This window comes from Engystomops pustulosus, chromosome 4 (genome assembly GCF_040894005.1).
Source record: "Engystomops pustulosus chromosome 4, aEngPut4.maternal, whole genome shotgun sequence".
NCBI classification, from domain to species: Eukaryota; Metazoa; Chordata; class Amphibia; order Anura; family Leptodactylidae; genus Engystomops; species Engystomops pustulosus.
This window is the reverse complement of record NC_092414.1, coordinates 215,798,810-215,819,629: the sequence shown is the minus strand read 5'-3', so window position 1 is coordinate 215,819,629 and position 20,820 is coordinate 215,798,810. Positions and strand designations below refer to the sequence as shown.

The 20,820-nt window shown below is 42.7% G+C and overlaps 1 protein-coding gene across 1 annotated transcript; it reads right to left on the bottom strand.

The window, feature by feature from the left end:
- Nucleotides 1-10,475: 10,475 nt before the first annotated feature.
- Nucleotides 10,476-19,161, bottom strand: LOC140128592 (extracellular calcium-sensing receptor-like). Its single transcript, XM_072150290.1, has 6 exons — nucleotides 19,073-19,161; nucleotides 18,088-18,379; nucleotides 15,807-16,634; nucleotides 14,099-14,326; nucleotides 12,135-12,258; nucleotides 10,476-11,401 (listed from the first exon to the last, which is right to left on the bottom strand). Exons 1-6 carry the CDS (start codon nucleotides 19,159-19,161, stop codon nucleotides 10,476-10,478), a joined length of 2,487 nt encoding a protein of 828 aa, XP_072006391.1.
- Between the last annotated feature and the right edge of the window lie 1,659 nt (nucleotides 19,162-20,820).

The following is a 20,820-nucleotide window of genomic DNA, read 5'->3' as shown; positions in this document are numbered from 1 at the left end:
GTCACGTTTGACAAAACATTGGGATCTTTGTTGATTTCCTCAATTGAAACAGGAATGTCTGGAACCTGTGATAATATTCTATACTGAACCCTCAAGAAATAAAAAATGTAAATCTAAGAAAGTGTTTAACATTTCAATGTATTTTGTGATTATTCTCATACATACATTTATTCATTTCGATGGTTTTAAAAAATGTACCTATCTGAAAAAAATGTACTATCTGAAGATAATTTTCATAACCGTAGCTATGTTTTCCCATAGAAATGAGAACTGTCCTTGGATATGACCACCCTCGCACTCTGGTAGTGCCCTGGTAAGCCCTGACTGACAACCTGGATTCAGTGGCAATTACCACAGGATGGCTGTGAAAAATTCAGTGAATTCTTATCATTTTATATGCAAAAACATTTTTTTTTGTACAATCACTTCAACAGCAGTGGTCGTATCCAAGGACAAACAATCTAATTTCTGAGGGACCATATTACTACATTTATGGGAAAATATCTTCACACAGGGACATTTTTTTAATAATATCCAATTCAAGAAATGTATATATAAGACAGATTAATTAAATTAAAGGGGTATGCTCATACCTGAATACCCCATTCAGGTTTAAGGAGGAAGGACCTCCCTGTGAGAATACTATATCAATTATTAAGATTCTTTTCTGCTGCCTTATCAAAGATAAGATTTAAACCCTAGACCTACTGCATGGAAGGCAGGAACAGTAACAGTGATCCAAAGGCCACATTTTGAAGGTTTTACCAATGTTGGGATAATGTATGGTTAATTGAAATCTGTCAATCAAATTAAGAAATACACCCATCAACACATTAGGTTATATTATTGAAGGCAAAGTTATTTGTATTTATATGTATTTTTTTATTTCCATTTTTCAAAATTTTCAAATGTTCACACAACAGAAGTATCACAACTTTTGTTAAAAAAAATTCACATTTATTGCTTAGATTTTCTTAATAATTATAATTCTATAAGCTTGTCCTAAATAAAATATAAAATGTTTACTTTCCATTGGGAAATTAATTTTTTAAATTATCAAAACTTTCCTTATATGAGATTGCTGTAACTAGGACGACTAATTGAATACTTAGCATAAGGCCACATAGATAAACTTGTAGATGCTTAAAAATACTTGCAAAAAAACCCAAGATGGAGTATAAAAGAGGTAAAATAACTTATCAGCTTGCAGTTGTCTTTCATGGGTTGGTCTATTTTTGTTTGGAAGGGGGGATATTTGTGTTGAAATTTATTTATATGGTCTTTACCATTTACACACATACACGAAAACCCTTTCTGAACGCCATCGAAGACATTTCTGGTGGAAAAGCTAAAAGTGAAGGCATAGGAGACCATAAGGGATCTTCTAAGATCCTAATGTTTATTCTCTCCTTATCTACAAAACCATAGACTTCAAAGAGGTTGGGTTTCTTTTTCTCATGATTTCACACTCTATATGAAAGAACGTCAAGATATTTCTGTGAATTTTAACTCAACAACTTAACAATTAACAACTTAAAACTTAATATTTCATTGTACTTTTTGTCTCCAACTTTGGCTCCAAGTTTGGAGTTGTCTTGTGACTCAATGGACCATGATATGGATTTGAACCTCAGCTATGATCCATGTTCTCTACGAAAGAAATTTGAAAACCTGATTGGACCTTGTATGGTAAATTGTATGACATGGAGATATGGATATTATGTCACTCATTATCCATTATAGAATCAGACCTACTTACAATCTGCATGTTGTCTTCTGTGGCTGGACTTTGAATGAAAGTTTCTGGTAGATCTGGTCAGAGTTAATAGGCAATCCAACCCCAATCATCACATCTCCAGGTTGCCTTATTCCATCTAAGTCTGAGGTAGGGGGCAATCTACACATCTGCCCCGTGGAGTAAGTGAAGTGTAACATGAGGGCTGTCAGAAATGCTACATACATATGACTCATATAGAAGTTCTCCATTGACTTGGATAGACTGTGAAAATAAAGCATAAATCACACAATACATTTTAGTAGAAATAGGTGACATTTCCTAAGGTAATAATTACCTGTAAAGAAATCCACAGGCTCGGCCCAGAATTCATTTCCAAAAACTTTATATGTAAACATTTTAAATATATATTTTTTATTTCATTACATTTTATTTCAATTTATTGTGTTTCTTTTATAAATATGATGCAATAAAATAGGCAATTTCCATTTTCAGAAAAAAATGTGTTAAAATGTTTTGCATTGGTAGATTTTATTTAATACAATTGTTATAGTAATTTATGTGTATTTTACATTTTTTCTCTTCCTTTTTAACCGATTTTTTAAAATTATCACCAAAACACAGTATCAGGATTTTAAATTTAAACTTAAAATTTTATCCATCTTATATTTTGCGCTAAGTTTCTGAATTTTTATTTCTATATTTATTACAAAATCGGAATGATGATAATGTACAAGTTTTGATATTTTTTTGAACTTTTTTTTATGATTCCTTATTACTGTGTAATAAAAAAATGTTTCAATATGAAATAGTCATCAAAAGAAATTAAACTGGAGCATGGTTTATATTATATTCTCTCCAATTGTATTGATCTGTGAAATATATGTCCCTTAAATTAATCAGTTAACTAATCATTGTTGTGAAATTATAATGTAAAATATTTTTGAGGATACATTTTTAAAGTTAAAATTGCTAAACTCTGAATATAGAACATTATGTTAGTATTGGATAATGTGTTAGGATCCTACTACGAGTAATATGTCTTAGACTTACGATTCCCGTGGCCTTCGAGTCCTCTCTCCTCTGTATCTACATAACCGCTCTACACTTTTATAGACTGGGGCACGTTCAGTCACAGGTGTCCCAGGGCATTGTAAGAGCATTTGATGGTGATTATAATTTCATTATAATCATCGATGAGACTTGGGTTTATTTTTCACTTGAGAAAGTGAGTAGATGCTTCCTCCGTGCTCTTTTTTTGTGCTCTAAAAGATGGTCAGAAAATGATTTCAATGATTTAAAAAAATCAATTAAAATATAAAAACCAGTTCAACATTTTATCACAGGAAGTTGTGTGATCTCAATGTATATCAGAGTAATTAAGATGGAAGTTGGGGGTAATCATCAAGTTGTCTTTATTTACTACTTTTGTAAAATGATATGGGGCAGATGTATTATTGATGATTTTGTCTATGTTTGACGTGGTTTTGGCGCAGTTGTGGTGCAAATGCTGTTTTGCGACTTTTCATTGCACCAAACAAACATAGGACAATGCAAGGCACTGTGACATAGACCCTGTTTGCGCCAAATTCATTATTTATACAGACTAGTTCTCTCGATAATTGTGAAACTGAATTCATGAATAGCTACTTTCCATTTATAATACAACAAACAATGCACATAAAAAGAGAAAAGCTCAAATTTAGGGCCAGTTGTATCACTTTTTTGTTGTTGTTTTTGAACCTTTTCATATTGTTGTACTGTTTTTGCACCAGTCAATCATTACAGATGTTTTGCTGCACATAATAATTATTCATTATTTGCAACTTTTTTATTTAATTGCAATTTAGGCACAAAAACACTCCAGTCTGAAGGTGGTGTAGAGAAGCAACACTGTACAGTACAGCAGCAGAGCAGCTTATCCCCTGTATAGTGCAGCAGTAGAGCAGTGTATCCCCCTGTATAGTACAGCAGGAGAGCTCAGACAGTTTCTACACTACGTGCAGCCTCCGTTTACAGTTCATGAGCTTCTATTTACAAATAATTTCCAAAATAAGCAGCTCAGAGCAGGATAGAAGAGAAGTGAGTGGGAGCCGCAGACAGGACAGAGAAGTATTCCCGTGTGGCAGGATAGAAGAAAAGTGAGTGGGGAACACAGGACAGAGAAAAGTCCCCATGTAGCAGGATGACCAAACTAGTATCTGAGGAGGAATACTTGAAAGAATTACAGAGGGGCAGCAGAAAATCAGCACTGGAGGATCCCTTCCTGGAGAAGCCATTGCTAAGGGAAATCACTAAGTGCAGCTTTGCACACACCTGGGATCTGTTGTGAGGGTCATTTTCATGGTGAGGTGTGGGAGAGAAGCAGAGTGGAACTTGTAGGAGGATGTCAAAGATTGCGCCTAATTGCGCCTAAAGTGCAGTCGCAAAATTGTGCTGACAGTCACAAGTGATTAATAAGAGGCAGGAACTCAACTCAGATGGCACAGATGGCTGTAGCTTGTGATAATTCAGGCGCAACAATGTGCCTCATTTAGGCACAAAAGCAGAACTAGTGCTCTACAACTGTGATACATCTGGCCCCATACTGTAGCGTTGTGGATAATGATTTCATTCAGTAGATAAGAGTCATTGGTGGCTCCTTACCATAAGCGGTTGTATAATAGCCACAACCAAGTACTTTATTTTACTGTTTTATCCACGAGGCAGCCCATGGTGACCCAATCGCAGGGATCTAGTGGGTATTTTCATATAGAGACATATGCACTTGACAGTAGGATAAAAATGATTGCTTTATTATATAAAAAACATTGGGGCAGATTTACTTACCCGGCCCTTTCGCGATCCAGCGGCGCGTTCTGTGCGGTGGATTCGGGTCTTCCGGCGATTCACTAAGGCAGTTCCTCCGCCGTCCACCAGTTGTTGCTGCTGCGCTGAAGTTTCCCGAGGTCCACCGGAATGCACGAGCCTATACCTGGTGAAGGTAAGCGCGAGTCCCACGACAATTTTTTTTTTTTAAATGCAGCGGTTTTTCCGAATCCGTCGGGTTTTCGTTCAGCCATGCCCCCCAATTTCCGTTGCGTGCATGCCGGCGCCGATGCGCCACAATCCGATTGCGTGCACCAAAATCCCGGGGCAACACAGGGAAAATCGTCACTAATCGGAAATATTCGGGTAACACGTCGGCAAAACGCGAATCGGGCCCTTAGTAAATGACCCCCATTAGGATCAGTGGAAGTGGATGTTCTGTACCACTTTGGACGATGTTGTAGGCTGACACCTGGGATCGGAGTCTAATTGGTACCTGGTTTCCACCAGAGCCTGCCGCAAAGCAGGTTGGACTTGTTGCAGCGTGGTACCACCAGATCTTTCCACAGGCGCGACTCTGGTGGTTACTGGCCAGGCAGGCTCCGGTGGCACAGTAAGGCACATGGTGGCGCCTGCGACCTGGGATATGGGTCGCAAAGGCACCCGTGGCAGTGACACATTTAACATAAAAAAATATGTTTCTAACTTTAATAAAATCTATGTATTATAATTAAAAAATGTAGGCACAAGTTGTGGCGCAAATTGACTCTATTCTCCAGTCTTCTCCTGTAGCATCCTTTCCTTCAGACTCCTCCTGCAGCCCCCTGTAGCATCCTGTCCTTCAGCCTCCACCTGTCCTCTTTCCTTCTTCACTGGCCCCTTGTCCTCCAGCATCCTCCTGTCCTCCAGCCTTCTCCTGTGGTCCTCTTTCCTCCAGCCTCCTCCTGTCCTCCAACCTTCTCCTGTGGCCCCCTGTCCTCCAGCCTCCTCCTGTGGCCCCTTGTCCTGCAGTCTTCTCCTGTGGTCCCCTGTAATCTATCCTACTTTTGTAGCCTCCTGTCCTCCAGCTTCCACCTGTCCTCTATCCTTCTTCACTGGCCCCTTGTCCTCCAGCATCATCCTGTCCTCCAGCCTTCTCCTGTGGTCCTCTGTCCTTCAGCCTCCTCCTGTCCTCTAACCTTCTCCTGTGGCCCCCTGTCCTCCAGCCTCCTCCTGTGGTCCCTTGTCCTGCAGTCTTCTCCTGTGGTCCCCTGTAATCTATCCTACTTTTGTAGCCTCCTGTCCTCCAGCCTCCTCCTGTGGCTCCCTGTCCTCTATTCTCCTCCTGTGGCCCCCTGTCTTCTATCCTCCTCCTGTGGCCCTTGTCCTCTATGCACCTCCTGTGGCCTCCTGTACTGCAGCTCCTCCTGCAGCCTTCTGTCCCCCAGCCTTCTCCTGCTGCCTCCTGTCCTCCTACCTCCTCCTCTGATACCCTGTCCTTTATCCTCCTCCTCTGGACTCCTGTATTCTATCCTCTTCCTCTGGCCCCTGTCCTCCAGCCTCCTCCTGCTGCCTTCTGTCCTTCAGCCTCCTCCAGTGGCCACTGTCCTCCAGCCTCCTCCAGTGGCCCCCTGTTCTCCAAACTCCTCCTCTGGCCTCCTGTCTTCCTGCCTCCTCCTGTGGGCCTCTATCCTCCTCCTCTTGCCCACTTTCCTCTATCCCCCTCTTTCTGTGGCCCCCTATCCTCTTTCCTGGTCTGGTGGCCCTAGTCCTCCTGCCTCCTATGGGCCCCTGTTCTCTATCCTCATCTTCCTCTGGCCCCCTGTCTTCTATCCTATTCTTCCTCTGGCTCCCTATCCTCTATCCTCCTCTTCCTCTGGCCTCCTATCCTCTATCTTGGTCTGGTGGCCCTGTGCTCCGGCCTCCTCCTAGGGCCCCCTGTTCTCTATCCTCCTCTTCATCTGGCCCCCTATCCTCTATCTTGGTTTGGTGGTCCCTGTCCCCCAGCCTCCTCCTATGGCCCTTTGTCCTCTATCCTCCTCTTCCTATGGCCCCCTATTCTCTATCCTGGTCTGGTGGCCCCTGTCCTCCAGCCTCCTCCAGTGGCCCCCTGTCCTCCAGCCTCCTTCACTGGCCTCCTGTATTACAGCCTCCTCCTGTGGCCCCTGTCATCTATCCTCCTTTGCCCCCCTGTCTTCTATCCTTCTCTTAGTGTGCCCCCCTGTCCTCTATCCTTCTCTTCCTGTGGCCCCCTATGCTCTACCCTGGTCCAGTGGCCCCCTGTCGTCCAGTCTCATCAAGTGGCCCTGTGTCCTCCAGCCTCCTCCTCTGGCCTACTGTCTTCCAGTCTCCTACTGTGGCCCCCTGTCCTCTATCCTCCTCTTCCTTTGGCCCCTAGTCCTCTATCCTCCTCTTCCTCTGGCCCCCTTTCCTCTATCCTCTTCTTCCTCTGGCCCCTTATCCTCTATCTTGATCTGGAGGCCCCTGTCCTCCAGCCTCCTCCTATGGCCCCCTGTTCACTTTCTTCCCTTTCCTCTGGCCCCCTGCCCTCTATCCTCCTCTTCCTATGGCCCCCTATTCTCTATCCTGCTCTGCTGGCCCCTGTCCTCCAGCCTCCTCCTATGGCCCCCTGTCCTCCAGCCTCCTCCAGTGGTCCCCTTTCCTCCAGCCTCCTTCACTGGCCTCCTATCTTCCAGCCTCCTCCTGTGGCCCCTTTTCTCTATCCTCCTTTGCCCCCCTGTCTTCTATCCTTCTCTTAGTGTGGCCCCCTGTCCTCTATCCTTCTCTTCCTGTGGCCCCCTATGCTCTACCCTGGTCCAGTGGCCCCCTGTCCTCCAGCCTCATCAAGTGGCCCTGTGTCCTCCAGCCTCCTCCTCTGGTCTACTGTCTTCCAGTCTCCTACTGTGGCCCCCTGTTCTCTATCCTCCTCTTCCTTTGGCCCCCTGTGCTCCGGCCTCCTCTTCCTCTGGTCCCCTATCCTCTATCCTAGTCTGGTGGCCCCTGTCCTCCAGCCTCCTCCTATGGCCCCCGTTCTCTATCCTCCTCATCCTCTGGCCCCCTGTCCTCCAGCCTCCTCCTGCGACCCCCTGTCCTCCAGCCTCCTCCAGCTTCTTAGACCAGGTCCCCTGTCCTCCAGCCTCCTCCTCTGCCCTGCTGTCTTCTAGCCTCCTCTTCCTGTGGCCCCCTGTCCTCTATCCTGATCTGGTGGCCCCTGTCCTACACCCTCCTCCTGTCCTCTATCCTCCTCCGTGGCCCCCTGTGGGTATTTAACAAAAAAACCCTATGTTTCTTCCCTTCCCTCATTCCCCTGCCTCAGTCACTTCTTCTCCCAGCTCAGTCTGTAACTCAAAAGGGGAAGGGTGGCCGACCGAGGGGCAGAGCTTCCTCCTCACATGTCCTCTATCCTCCTATGTTGCCCACTGTGGATATTTAACAAAAAAGACCCTCTGTTTCTTGCCTTCCCTCTTTCCCCTGCCGCAGTGTACTCGAAGGTTGGAAGGTGGCTGACCGAGGGGCTGAGCTACCTCCTCACATGCCTAAAGGAGTCATATGAGCAACATTTGATAAGGGACTTGACCCGCCTTCTGCTTGCTCTGATGCAAGTGATGCTCTGCAGCAGACAAGGGAAAGCCGGGACAACCTCCCAGCTGTCAGTGCATTTCAAAAAACAACATGTAAAATTTCTGTGCTCAGCTCTTGGCCCCCACATTTGTGCTCCTGTACAGCACCTCCCTCCCCCCCTGATGTCATCTCACCAGGCTGCGAGCTCCGTGTAGGAGCAGGAGGGAGGAGCAGCACAACTAGCACAAAGGTGGGAGCTGAGAGCTAAGGAGTCTGCAGCACAGAGAATTCACATGTCATATTTTGAAATGCATCCAAACCAAAGCCCAACCCCTAGGACAGTGGTGGCTAACCTATGGCACGGGCCTTTTCTGTGGGCACTCAGGCCATCACCAGAGATGACTTCAGGTATCTTCCTGCAGTCCCAGACAGCCCAGGACTTGTTGTGCACAGATCTATTTTAAAGTGACAGTGCTACCTGGGACTACTGGAGGAGTGGGATGGTGTGGACAGATCTGGATTATCATTGTAGCTCCTGCTCCGGCCTGACAATTCTTCCTGTTTATGGGACCCTGGAGGGAAGCTACAATGCTCATCCAAATTTCTTCTATTTTCTGCTTTATTGGTGTCCTCAGAGTGCCGGTATCAATGAAAACTGTGACAGAGAAGGGAGTATAAAACACAAATAACACAAATTTCTGTGTTGGCACTTTGTGATAAATAAGTGGGTTTTGGTTGTAGTTTGGGCACTCGGTCTCTAAAAGGTTCGCCATCACTGCCCTAGGACTACACAGAGGATTCTGCTAGGGTGCAAGGTAAGTTATAACACACAATTATATTGTATTGAAAATACTTAGAGAAAGCAGAAAGACATATTTGCACGGCAGGTGTGATGGGCTTCTGTAACCTGAAGTCACTGGTGACAGGTTCCCTTTAAATCGACATCCTTTATATTTATTTGTCCCATGTCTATTGTACTCTTTTGGTCCCAGCCTTTGAAATACTTTTTGCGTTCCATGAGTGTTTGTATACTTCCGGGTATAAGACTTTATATGCTTTATTTGCTTTATATGTGTCCCATACTCCCCTACCTGATGTATGAGTGGTGGTCAGCCTATCCGGAATCCCCTTTGTGTATATAATGGCTCACAGGTATTACCCATCACCCCAGAGGAAGCCCGGGGAATGGACGATACACGCCTTGGTTCACCCCCTTTCTCTTTGTGTAATGTATATTGGTTTTCTATGAGACACTTGCATCTTGGTCTGTCTTGGCTACTTTGTACTATAACATTATTATTGCTATTGTGGATACCTGATTAATGCATTGGTTAGCCTCCCATCACACAGGTCCTTATTTTGGACAGATTGGGGGTCATTTACTAAGGGTCGGGTTTCCCGAAAATTACCGATTTGCGCCGAATTGCCCCGGGTTTTTGGCGCACGCGATCGGATTGTGGCGCATCGGCACCGGCATGCACGCAACGCAAATCGGGGGCATGGCCATTGGAAAACCCGACGTATTAGGAAAAAACGCAAAATTTTTTTTAAAAAATGTGTCGCTTGACACGCACTTATCTGCACCCAGGATACCTTGGTGAACATTAGTGCACTCCGACGGACTTCAGCGCAGCAGCGACACATGGTGGACATCGGGCGCACTACCTTAGTGAATCGCCAGAAGACCCAAATCAGCGTTGGAGAACCCGTCGCTGGATCACGAATGGACCGGCTAAGTAAATCTGCCCCATTGAGTACCATATTGTGTGGTTATTATATACTCTATTCTCATATTGAATTGTTTGTATTCAGGTGTATATATTATGATGTACCCAACAACACATCTCTATTTTTTTATTCATATGGTTCTCCGGGATGTTTGGGCCTCCCATAGGGGGTTTATGGACCTTTTTTTTTCAAGGTATACATTTCAGCCATAAAGGTAGTGGAGGCTATAGCCAGAAGCTGTTTAGACCCGGTCTGACCTGGCGGATATTGCATCTAGATCTACTAAAAGGCAGGAGCCTCTTAGTAGATCTGGGAGAAGGAGTGCTGGTGGGGGGTTGGGGGGGGGGGTTAAAATGCCTCCTATGCCTTTACAGAATAATAATGAGGTAGGTGAAACAGGTTTATAAGAACAAGAATATAGATATATAAAATATAGAATATTTATTACGTATGACTTTCAATTAAAAGACCAGAGGATCAGGGTGCCAATTGTTAAAGGGGTCTCCATCTAAGTCAATTTTTCTCAACAAGATAATAAAATGACTTCCCCTCGAATGAAAACTTTATCAGAGTTCTTACTACATCTTTATAGTAGCATCTAAATCATATATACAATATCATTATTCTACAGTATATTAGGTCCTATATTAAATTAACTGTAGGTCTATAATCTATTTGTTGCTCTTTTATCCTTATTTCTCATCATGAGATTTTCTTTCGAGTTCATCTCTGGTCTAAGCAGTAAAATATAACATTTAGGAAAGAACATACAGATCAACACTGCCCAACTAGATGCCAGGATAGCAAATACCTCCATGGCCACTGTATATTTGCCCTGAGCACTAAGAGAGGCCGGAATATAAGATATCCAGACACTAAGAAAGGCCAACATACTAAATGTAATAAACTGGGCTTCATTGAAACTGTCTGGGAGTTTTCGAGCCAAGAAGGCCACTATGAAGCTTATGGTGGCCAGAAGAAAGAGATAACCAAGCATGGCCCAAAAAGCCACGGGTGACCCATTGTTACAGTCAACAATGATGAGACCTGGTTTAGCTTCCAAATTATATTGTGGGAATGGAGGAGCCATTGACATCCAACTCATGCACAAAATTGATTGGAGAAAGAAACAGATTGAAATTATTCTGTAGGAGACTCTTAAGGTTGTCCATTTTCTTAGATTGCTTCCTGGTTTAGTGGCCATGAAAGCAAAAACCACCATAATAGTCTTAGCCAATATACACGCAACACAGAGAGTGAAGACCAGACCAAAAGACACCTGACGTAGGAGACATCTATCATGATCAGGATACCCAATAAATCCTAGAGAGCAGAAGAAGCAGAGACTGAGGGATTGCAGTAGAAGACAACTTAGTGAGTAGTTACTGGCCTTCACGAGTGGTGTATGTTTATAGTGGATGAAAAATCCCCAGATAACAGCTGGGATGAAGGAAGACAATATGCTGGTTGCAGCTAATGAAGCTCCTAAGATATCTTCATAAGACAGGAACTCAATGGGTTTTGGAAGACATTTAGATTTTTCTGGATTTGGCCACTGATCCCAGGGACATCTAAAGCAGTTCACAGAATCTAGAAAAGGAAAGAAAGTTAAAATGTTATTTCATGATTTTCTTCCATGTTTGCACTGTTAGAAAGGTTTTACGGCCATAAGACAACATAACATGATACAGTATATAACTAGTGAAATGGACAACTAGATTACAGTGAGAATGATGATCCCACGGACTGCACACCTTGTACAATACGGAAGGGCTTCCCGTCTGGTGGCCAATCTTCAGTAATGGGACTGTCTTACCATACAGGCCCGTTCATGTTCATTCAACCTAAATGAGTTGATGAGACACATAGGGGGATATTTATCATACGCTGGCGCTCGTGCGCCAGCGTATGATAGCCCCGCCGCTGCAAATTCGCAGCCCGATACATGAAGAGGCTTCTGCCTCTTCATGTATCGGGCTGCCAGTTGCGCAGCGTTTATCCTACGCCAGGCAGGGCCTGGCACAGAAAAAAACGCAACCGGCGACTTTTCACGCATGAAAAGTCGCCGGCAGCAGCGAGTGCGCAGGCGCGGGGACAGTAACGCCCCGCGCCGGCCCACTCCCGTCCGGCCGCGCCCCCCGCTCGGCCGGCCGCGCCCCCCCCTTCACGCCCCTTCACGCCCCACTGGCGTGAAGGTGGCGGATTGGAGAAAATAATCCCAAAAGCTAGCAATAAGCTAGCATTTGCGATTATTTCAGGGCCTCTGCGCCACTGGCGGTGCGCAGAGGTCCTGATAAATATGCCCCATAGTGTGCAGTATCACCTGTCTGATTTGAGATCTCTCCTTGTAGACATGGAACACAAGTATAGCAGCATGTTGGTTTCCCTTGCTGGGCAGCTTTCCTGAATCCCATGGTACAACTGTCACTGCAATGTGATGATGGGACCTAAAAATATAACATATTCCATTACTGAAAGTGATATAAAACAGTGAAATGAGACACAAAATATTAAAATATGAGCAGTTTCTTGCACAAGAGATGTTCATGTCCTATCCTGATGTGACTGGGGAGGAATGGACCAGAATAGCAATGGTACAGTTCCTACTGACTGACTTAATCAGAAGTCCTGGTTTCGGTCTGGCTCAACCGAAGTGCCGCTGGTCGAACTCAACCTGACCTGAACTTAAGTGGGTCTGTTCATTCCTAGCTGTAACATCATAGAAAGAAAATGTTCCGTGCTTGGGAAGTATTTCACAAAAAATCTGTGCCTTGGTTTGGTAGCATTCTCTTTCTATGCCAGATGTTCCTATTCTTCTCCTTCCCTATGTTCTCCAATCTCTTTTTAGTTTTAGCGTTGACCTCCTGTACCCTCTTCTTCATTCAATTAGTCAATTGGTTAATTTTCTTCCTTCACTAAATACTCTTCAGAGTTGGACTGGGATACCATGGGCCCACTAGTCGTGATCCAGAAAGTTTGCCTAAATCTTCTATAGATCTACAGTATATTTTTAATTTATCTTACAAGATATAGGTCCACATTTAGTAACAACAGTGTGGTCTGTACTATGTGCAGTTTGCCTGTGTAGTGTGCAGGGGGCGCCAGATTCATGAATTGTGGTGCTTTCTGTACTGCTCCGACAGAGTGCACTAACCTTTTTGTTGGTGTACCTTTACCATGAGGCATGCAACACACTTCTGTCAAACTTTGCAAGATAAGTGTGCCACATCGGATTGCCCACTTCCGTGACAAAATTTGTGTAGCGTGAAGAATAGTGCAGCTGCGCCACAAAATGGCCGCGCATGACACATATGTGGTGTGGATACTTCTTAAATACCTGCTTGCACATGAAAGAATGTGTAAACTCCACCAGAAAAGTGTCGCAAGCACCTTAGTAAATGTGCCCCATAAAGTATCAAGTGGTTGCTCTTGCAGGTTTGTCTTCTGCTGGATCTAGGGGCCCATTATTATGTATCAAGGCCTGGTGGTACTTATGGTACGATGGGGGGGTAGTCCAAACCTGCTACTCTCCAAATCCCTCTATATCAGTCTTTTTACTTTTTCACTTTTACATTCTTGTCTGCTCCCCTCCCCATCTTCTTCCTTTCACTCCCTACTCACACCTCTTCCATGCCTCCCTTATCATCTTTTATATCATTCTTCTCCCCCTCTTCTTTCCTTTTTTCCTTATCCTGCTTTCAACTCATCGCATCCTTATGTGAGTTGTTATATAATTTTCCTCAACTCCACATGATTTGTCTGAAAGCAGAACATACGAGTAAAGCTCGCTGAGAAGGCCATCCATTAGGTATAATGGGGCAGATTTACTTACCCGGTCCATTCGCGATCCAGCGGCGCATTCTCTGCGGTGGATTCGGGTCTTCCGGCGATTCACTAAGGTAGTTCCCCTGATGTCCACCAGGTGTCGCTGCTGTGCTGTAGTTCGTTGGAGTGCACTGAAGTTCACCGTCCTACGCTGGGTGCAGGTAAGCGCGTGTGAAGCGACACTTTTTTTAAAAAAATGCGGCGGTTATTCCGAATCCGTCTGGTTTTCTTATGGCCATGCCCCCCGATTTCCGCCACGTGCATGCCGGCGCCACAATAAGATTGCGTGCGCCAAAATCCCGAGGCAATTCAGGGAAAATCGGCGCAAATCAGAAATTTTCGGATAACCCTCGGAAAAAATGCAATTCGGGCCCTTAGTAAATGACCCCCAATGTCTTGAAACCTCCGAATCACATATAATCACTGATATCCAGTTGAAATGATCAATGTTATATTACCCACCTGCTTACTTCCCTGGTTCCACATAATGAGACTTGAGTTCATTGTCACAGCCCAAGAAGGAAGGGCCTTAGAACGAAAGTTGCCGATCTTAACTTGTGTCATAGTCCCATCTGCCTTCAGCTGCCAGTTGACAACTGCATAAACTCCAGGAGGATCCCCGTTATCATTAAAAAATCTTCCATTTTCCACATTAATGTTGAGCTGGACCCTCCGAATATAGTAAGTGAGCTAGAAATGAAAAATGAATGAAAATACTATTTAATATTTTCTATTTATATAATTCTATTTATTTTAATTCAACACCAACAATGTTAGAATCAACAATATTTTGGACCGATCAATTTGTAAAACTTTTTTTTTTCACAATTTTTTAGACCCCCTAGGGTACTTTAACTCTAGGTTTCCTGATTGATCCCACCAAATACTGTAATACTACAGTATTTCAGCATATGGCAATTTTCCGCACCATCTTTTACAATGTGCAAATCATACCTTGTAATTGATGGCGTAAAACGAGACAGCTTTGGGTCTTTGTATGACCCGAGGATGTCATGGCCAATAATAAAAAAGTAAAAAGAAAAAAATTAAAATCACCCCCCTTTCCCTAGAATCGATATAAAATGTAAACATTATACAAAACATAAACAGTAAAAATTACAAACATGTTTATAAAAAGTGATCAAAAGGTTGCACAGTCCTCAAAATGGTAGCAATGAAAACATAATCACGCATCTTAGACAGTTCCATTCACCTAAGTATGAAAAAGTTATTAGCGTCAGAAGATGGCAAAACTAATTTTTTTTGGTACACATTGGGGCTTAGTTACTAATGGTCCACGCACACTATTGTCGGATATTCTTACGTTTTCCGCTTTGCGCCGCATTTAGCAGGGTTTTTGGTGCACGCAATCGGATTTTGGCGCATCTGCGGCGGCTTTCATGGGTCACAAATGGGGGGGGGGGGAGGCGGCCGTCAGATGATTGGACTGATTTGGACTAAGCGCGGAATTTAACTTTTAAATTGTGTCGTAAGCCATGCACTTACATACACCGGGAAGAAGAAGGTAAACTCCAGCCGACCTGAGCGGGGAGAGGCACATGCAGGATACCCGGCGCACGCTAGTAGTGAATCACACCACAATCCATGCTCGTCGGACATTCCGGATCGGGGATCCTGACATGGACAGGTAAGTAAATGTGCCCAATTGTTTTAATTTCTGAAAATGTATTAAAACACAATAAAACCTTGCACCGGACCAAAGCATAAAACAGATGTATCATTTGGAGCTCACAGTGACAGCTATAAAAACTGAACAATTTGTCCCTAATAGGTTTGTAGATAAATGTAAGGTAGATAAATGCACTTGGGTCGAGGAGATGAAAATTACAATTAATTGGTAAATTTAAAACAAGATTGGGCTTTGGAAAGGAATATTTCCCTGCTTTGAGCAAATTGGATAAGCCTTGTATAAGGGTTTTGCCTTTATCTGGAGCAAATAGGCGGTTTTTACTAAAATTATTTTCTTTGTTACCTTACAAAAAGTCTAAAATATAAAAAAATTATCCTTTGAGAATTTTGCTGTGTAATTATGACTTATACACAATTTATTGCAACAGTTAAAAGTATTTCGATGCAAATACGGTAACTGCCCATTCATTGTAAATATTATACATCATTGTCTTGGACAACTAAATATTAATATAATTACCTGCCATGGTTTGAAATTCCAAATATCTGCACAGGTCCCATTAAAAAATGGCCCCTCACCCCTTTTGCAGCTTCTCAGATCTTCCAAAGCTTTGGCTATGACATGGACTGCAGCAAACACATAATAAGTTGACTTTAAACTGGAGATGTAGTTGGAATTGTTCTTGACATCTTCTACACGTTCTGATCCTGTACACACCTTCACTGGGTTTGCTGAGGAAACATTTTGGTTCGGAGAAGGAAACTGGCAGGAGAAGACTTTCTCCCAATACATCTTTGTCCATGTTGTTGGTAAGGATCTAGATGGATGGATCTTGCTCAGGAATTGGCTTAATTCAGGGACAACATAATCTTCAGAGGCTAAGCCAAGACTTCCAGATAAAACTGGGAAATATTGACTTTGGGACAATAACACTGACCTGACCCATCCCGCATTCCCAATATAAATCTTCCCTGTAATATTCTGCTTCAGTATCTCATTCACAATAAGAACAAAGTCAACATCAGTAGCAAAAACAACTACAACCGTAGCAGTGGACTCCTTAATGGTCTTCGCTATATGTGGGGCGTTGCGATCTGCTTGGCCAAGGAGAATATATTCTATGAAGGCCACACAGGCTCCAGATTTCACAATTTCTTCCTTGATTGGCTGAATTCCCTGAAGACCATAATCATTGTCAAGAGCCACAAGACCAATCCAGGTCCAGCCAAAGCTGAGAATGAGCTGAGCCAATCCTTTAGACTGAACCAAATCACTTGAGAGAGTTCTGAAGAAGGATGGAAACATTTTCCTGTTACTTAAGATGGAAACACTTGAAGATGAGCTGATCTGAAAGTAAAGAATGAAAATACTAAGGAATTATAAACAACTGACATGTAGCATGCATCACATACTATTGATTTCTTGACAGGAATTGCTCTTTGAAGGAAACCTACCACTTTATAATCGTAGTTATAAGCCTCAAATACCTTGCACCAGCTCAGGGTGAGCTGGTGCCAGAGCATATCTTTATTATTTCCAGAAAGCACTGTATTGCTTTTTAACATTGTTTTAATCTTTATATTCTAAGCATGCTTCAGGGCACCATGATACATGCTCGACGCACCATGCATGCGACCGTGTGTGCGCCTGAATAGGAAGTGCCGGAGAGCCGTTGACGTCACAGAGCTCTTGGGCACACTCGCGCCTGCCCAACTTACAATTTTCATCCTGGCTGGCTTTTCATGCAAAGTTATGAAGTTTCCTTTAAGTCTTCAGGAAACTTACAGGACAAAGCCACCCAAGCATGACAAGGCTAACTCCAGACTCCTCACAAGAAGGGTTGACCTTGTATGCCAAAGACCCATGTTACCACTACAGCATGCATTACAGAAAACACACATAAATTAAAAACCACTTGACTGGTCAATAAAATAAAATACAGATGTTATGCTGCCTGTAGGCACTGGAAGAACTGACAAGGATAGTGGTTCCTAGCTGTTCCTATCTAATTGCCAGCCTACCCTAAGTGGTAGGTAAAAACTGGTTGACATTCCCTTCCTGTGGTAAAGTTCAAACATGGAGATAAAGACTGGTCCAATACAAACATTAAAGAGTAATCAACAAAATACAAGTCAGAACCAACAGGACAAAAGCAGTTCATAATTCATAGGCAAACAGATAGTCAGAAAACTTGCAAAGGGTCAAGAGATACAGAATACAGAAATCAAGATAAGTGCTAGCTGGCTCCAAAAAACTTATAACTTGCAAGGAAGAAATACAGTTTTGGAGTTTTTGGATCAGTTCTCTGACATCCAGACAGGGCAGATAAACAAGCAAGAAATGCTGGTAGAGGAAGATTCTGTCCATCTTAGCTAAATTAACTGTTTATAACGTAGAGCAAAATCCACAGGAGAAAGAAGGGTGTGGTGGAAATCAATTAAGAAAGGAATAAAACAGTGTTCAGACTGGTAAGGACAGAGTGAAACCAAAGCACACTTATGAGGGCATCCTCAGCCATAGTTTCTGGACCGAGGATGCTGTTGAACCCAAAGCAGAGAATTAAAGTGTATAACAGGTTAAAAAATAACAGGTTATAAAGGAGTATGCTCAAGTATGCCAGCTAGGGAAGAAACATAAAGAGGACGTACCACTTTATAAAGCGTTCAACTAACCAGAGTTAGACCAATTCAGAAAAAAACTGCTGTGGTGTTACACAAGGTGCTATGTCTTCTTCACATGAAATAGGGCCCAGGGCTACAAACCTTTTAATGTATCATCATTTTCTAAAGTTTGTCCTTACCTGTGGGTATCTGAAGGTCCCCAAAACATGAGCTAAGTTGATTGAATTGGATGAGACTGTGGCCCCAATAGCAGCACTGAAGAGCGGTCTAGAAATACACTGGGTTTCATCGGCAGCCGTCCTAGAGTCCATCAGGAACTGTAAAGCTGCTTGTAATTCATAGTGAGGTATGTTACATGTGTCATACATCTGGAATCCTAATGTCACGTTTAGCAAAATATTCAGATCTCTGTTAATTTCCCCAACTGTAAACAGGAATGTCTGAAATCGGTGATAATATTCTAGGCTAAACCTAAAAAAAAATCGAAAAACAACAGCATAAATAAAAAAAAAATTCAAAATTAATAAATAAGATTTTCATGTCTTGACATTATAGATTTATAGATTTGTTTTTACAACAAAATATAAACCTTGTCACCTATTATTATGTTACTAATAGGGTCATAGGGTAGAATGGGTAATACAAATCTATGATTTCACATTGTTATACTACACATCAACCATATTACACTTCTATAAAGATTCAAATACTAACGTAATACAGTGCCAGTGGCTAAATATTAGTGCCACAGTATATGCAGATCCCAGGTTACCCATAATGTGTGCTCAAAACAAGTCCATTTCTAAGACATCACAATAATAGTGCCACAGAATGTCTCAACAATGTAATACAACTACAATAAAAATTTATGATGGTCACAAGCCACAGGTTCCCGTGCCATTAAGGTTGTATCATTCAGAAGCTTCGGCCATTGTTTATGGGGTCTATAGTATGAGATCCATAGGTATTGGCAAGCTAGCATTCCAGAAAAAATTGGGTTGCCTATTGTCTATCATTCAAACCTAAATTTAAAATTTGCTTTGAGATCAGTTTGAGAACTTTTTGACTTACTTGAGATACAATATTGGAAATGACGTGGCTGGTTCCTTAATTCCTCAGTATATAACAACAAAAACCATCTAATATAGCATTAGATCTACTTACAATCTGCAGGTCGTCTTGGGTGGCCGGACGTCGAATGTAAGTTTTTGGTAGATCTTGTCAGAGTAAATAGGTAATCCAACCCCAATCATGATGTCGCCAGGTTTTCTTTGCCCCTCTAGGTTTGAGGTAGGGGGCAATCTACACATCTGCCCCGTGGAGTAAATAACTGATAGAAAGTTTAAAATAAGTACTGTCAGAAATACTATACACACAGGGCTCAAAGGGTAGGTCTCCATTGACTTTGCTGTGAATAGGAAAGATATATCACACAAATTAGCAGATCAGCAACAGGTCGTTTCCTCTGTGTGTTCAGAATATTTAGAAAAGTTTTAACTTTTAAAATTTTGTTAATTTTTTTTACAAAAGTATAGTAATTTCCTATAAGTTGTGGCTTTTAAAGTACAGTATTGTAAGTTAATTATAACACTTAGGTCAATTATCTTTATTTTACTTAAGACTTAAGGAAAACATATGGAAAACTTAAGGAAAACTAAGAAGTGACGAGACTTTTGTGTGACATTTTTGAGATGTTTGTAACAAATGTCTCAAAAAGAGATTTGAAAAAAAAATTTAACACAAGGAAAAAGTGAGATTGATAAATTACCAAAGAAGCAGATGGAAAAACAACCAAAAACTAACCAAAACAACCAGAGAGAAGATAGATGACCCCCTTAATCTCATACTACATTGTATATAAAACAATAACTTTTAAGTACATTTAAAACGTAATTGATGTTGCTAATTATCTTTACATATTTTGAAATGTTGTGTTCTAATTAGAGATGAGCGAACACTAAAATGCTCGGGTACTCGTTATTCGAGACGAACTTTTCCCGATGCTCGAGTGCTCGTCTCGAATAACGAACCCCATTGAAGTCAATGGGAGACTCGAGCATTTTTCAAGGGGACCAAGGCTCTGCACAGGGAAGCTTGGCCAAACACCTGGGAACCTCAGAAAAGGATGGAAACACCACGGAAATGGACAGGAAACAGCAGGGGCAGCATGCATGGATGCCTCTGAGGCTGCCTAATCGCACCATTATGCCAAAATTATGGGCAACAGCATGGCCATGACAGAGTGACAGAATGAGGCTAGATAGCATCTAAAACATCCAATAATTGACCCTGACACTATAGGGGACGGCATGCAGAGGCAGCGGCAGCAGCGGAAGGCTAGAGAGTGGCATGGCGACATACCCTAAATGGACTCAGGCTTCAAACCAATGGGTGGCAGAGAGGAACCAAAGGAGGTGAGCAAGAAGCGCTCAAATAATATCGGTACATGATAAAAGTTTGCCAGTATATTTTGTGGATTACACAGCAGGGTGGCGACAAAGTTAACATGGAAGCCATGAAAACAACCCAAAATTCTGCCTGACACAGCTCGTTTGATAAGGGGACCATGTATGGAGGCAGTGAACTAGTAGTAGATTAAAGGTGCTGCAGTTAAAACTATGTTAGTTGGATCTTGGCATGGAGCTGGCGCTCCGCTGCCAGGCGAGCTTTCGCCAATCCAAGCCCCTGTCTATAGGCTACTCCCCAAACAGCACTTCTAAGAACCTTTTGTATAAGATCAAGTGTAGTAGCGTTCTTATAAGTTTAGGATATGGCGGGTGAGGGGAATGTAAACAGATGCGCAAGAAGCGCTGAAATAATATCCCTAAATGGTAAAAGTTTGCAAGTATATTTTGTGGATTACACAGCAGGGTGGCGACAAAGTTAACAACTTTGATGTGGAATGCCCTGTA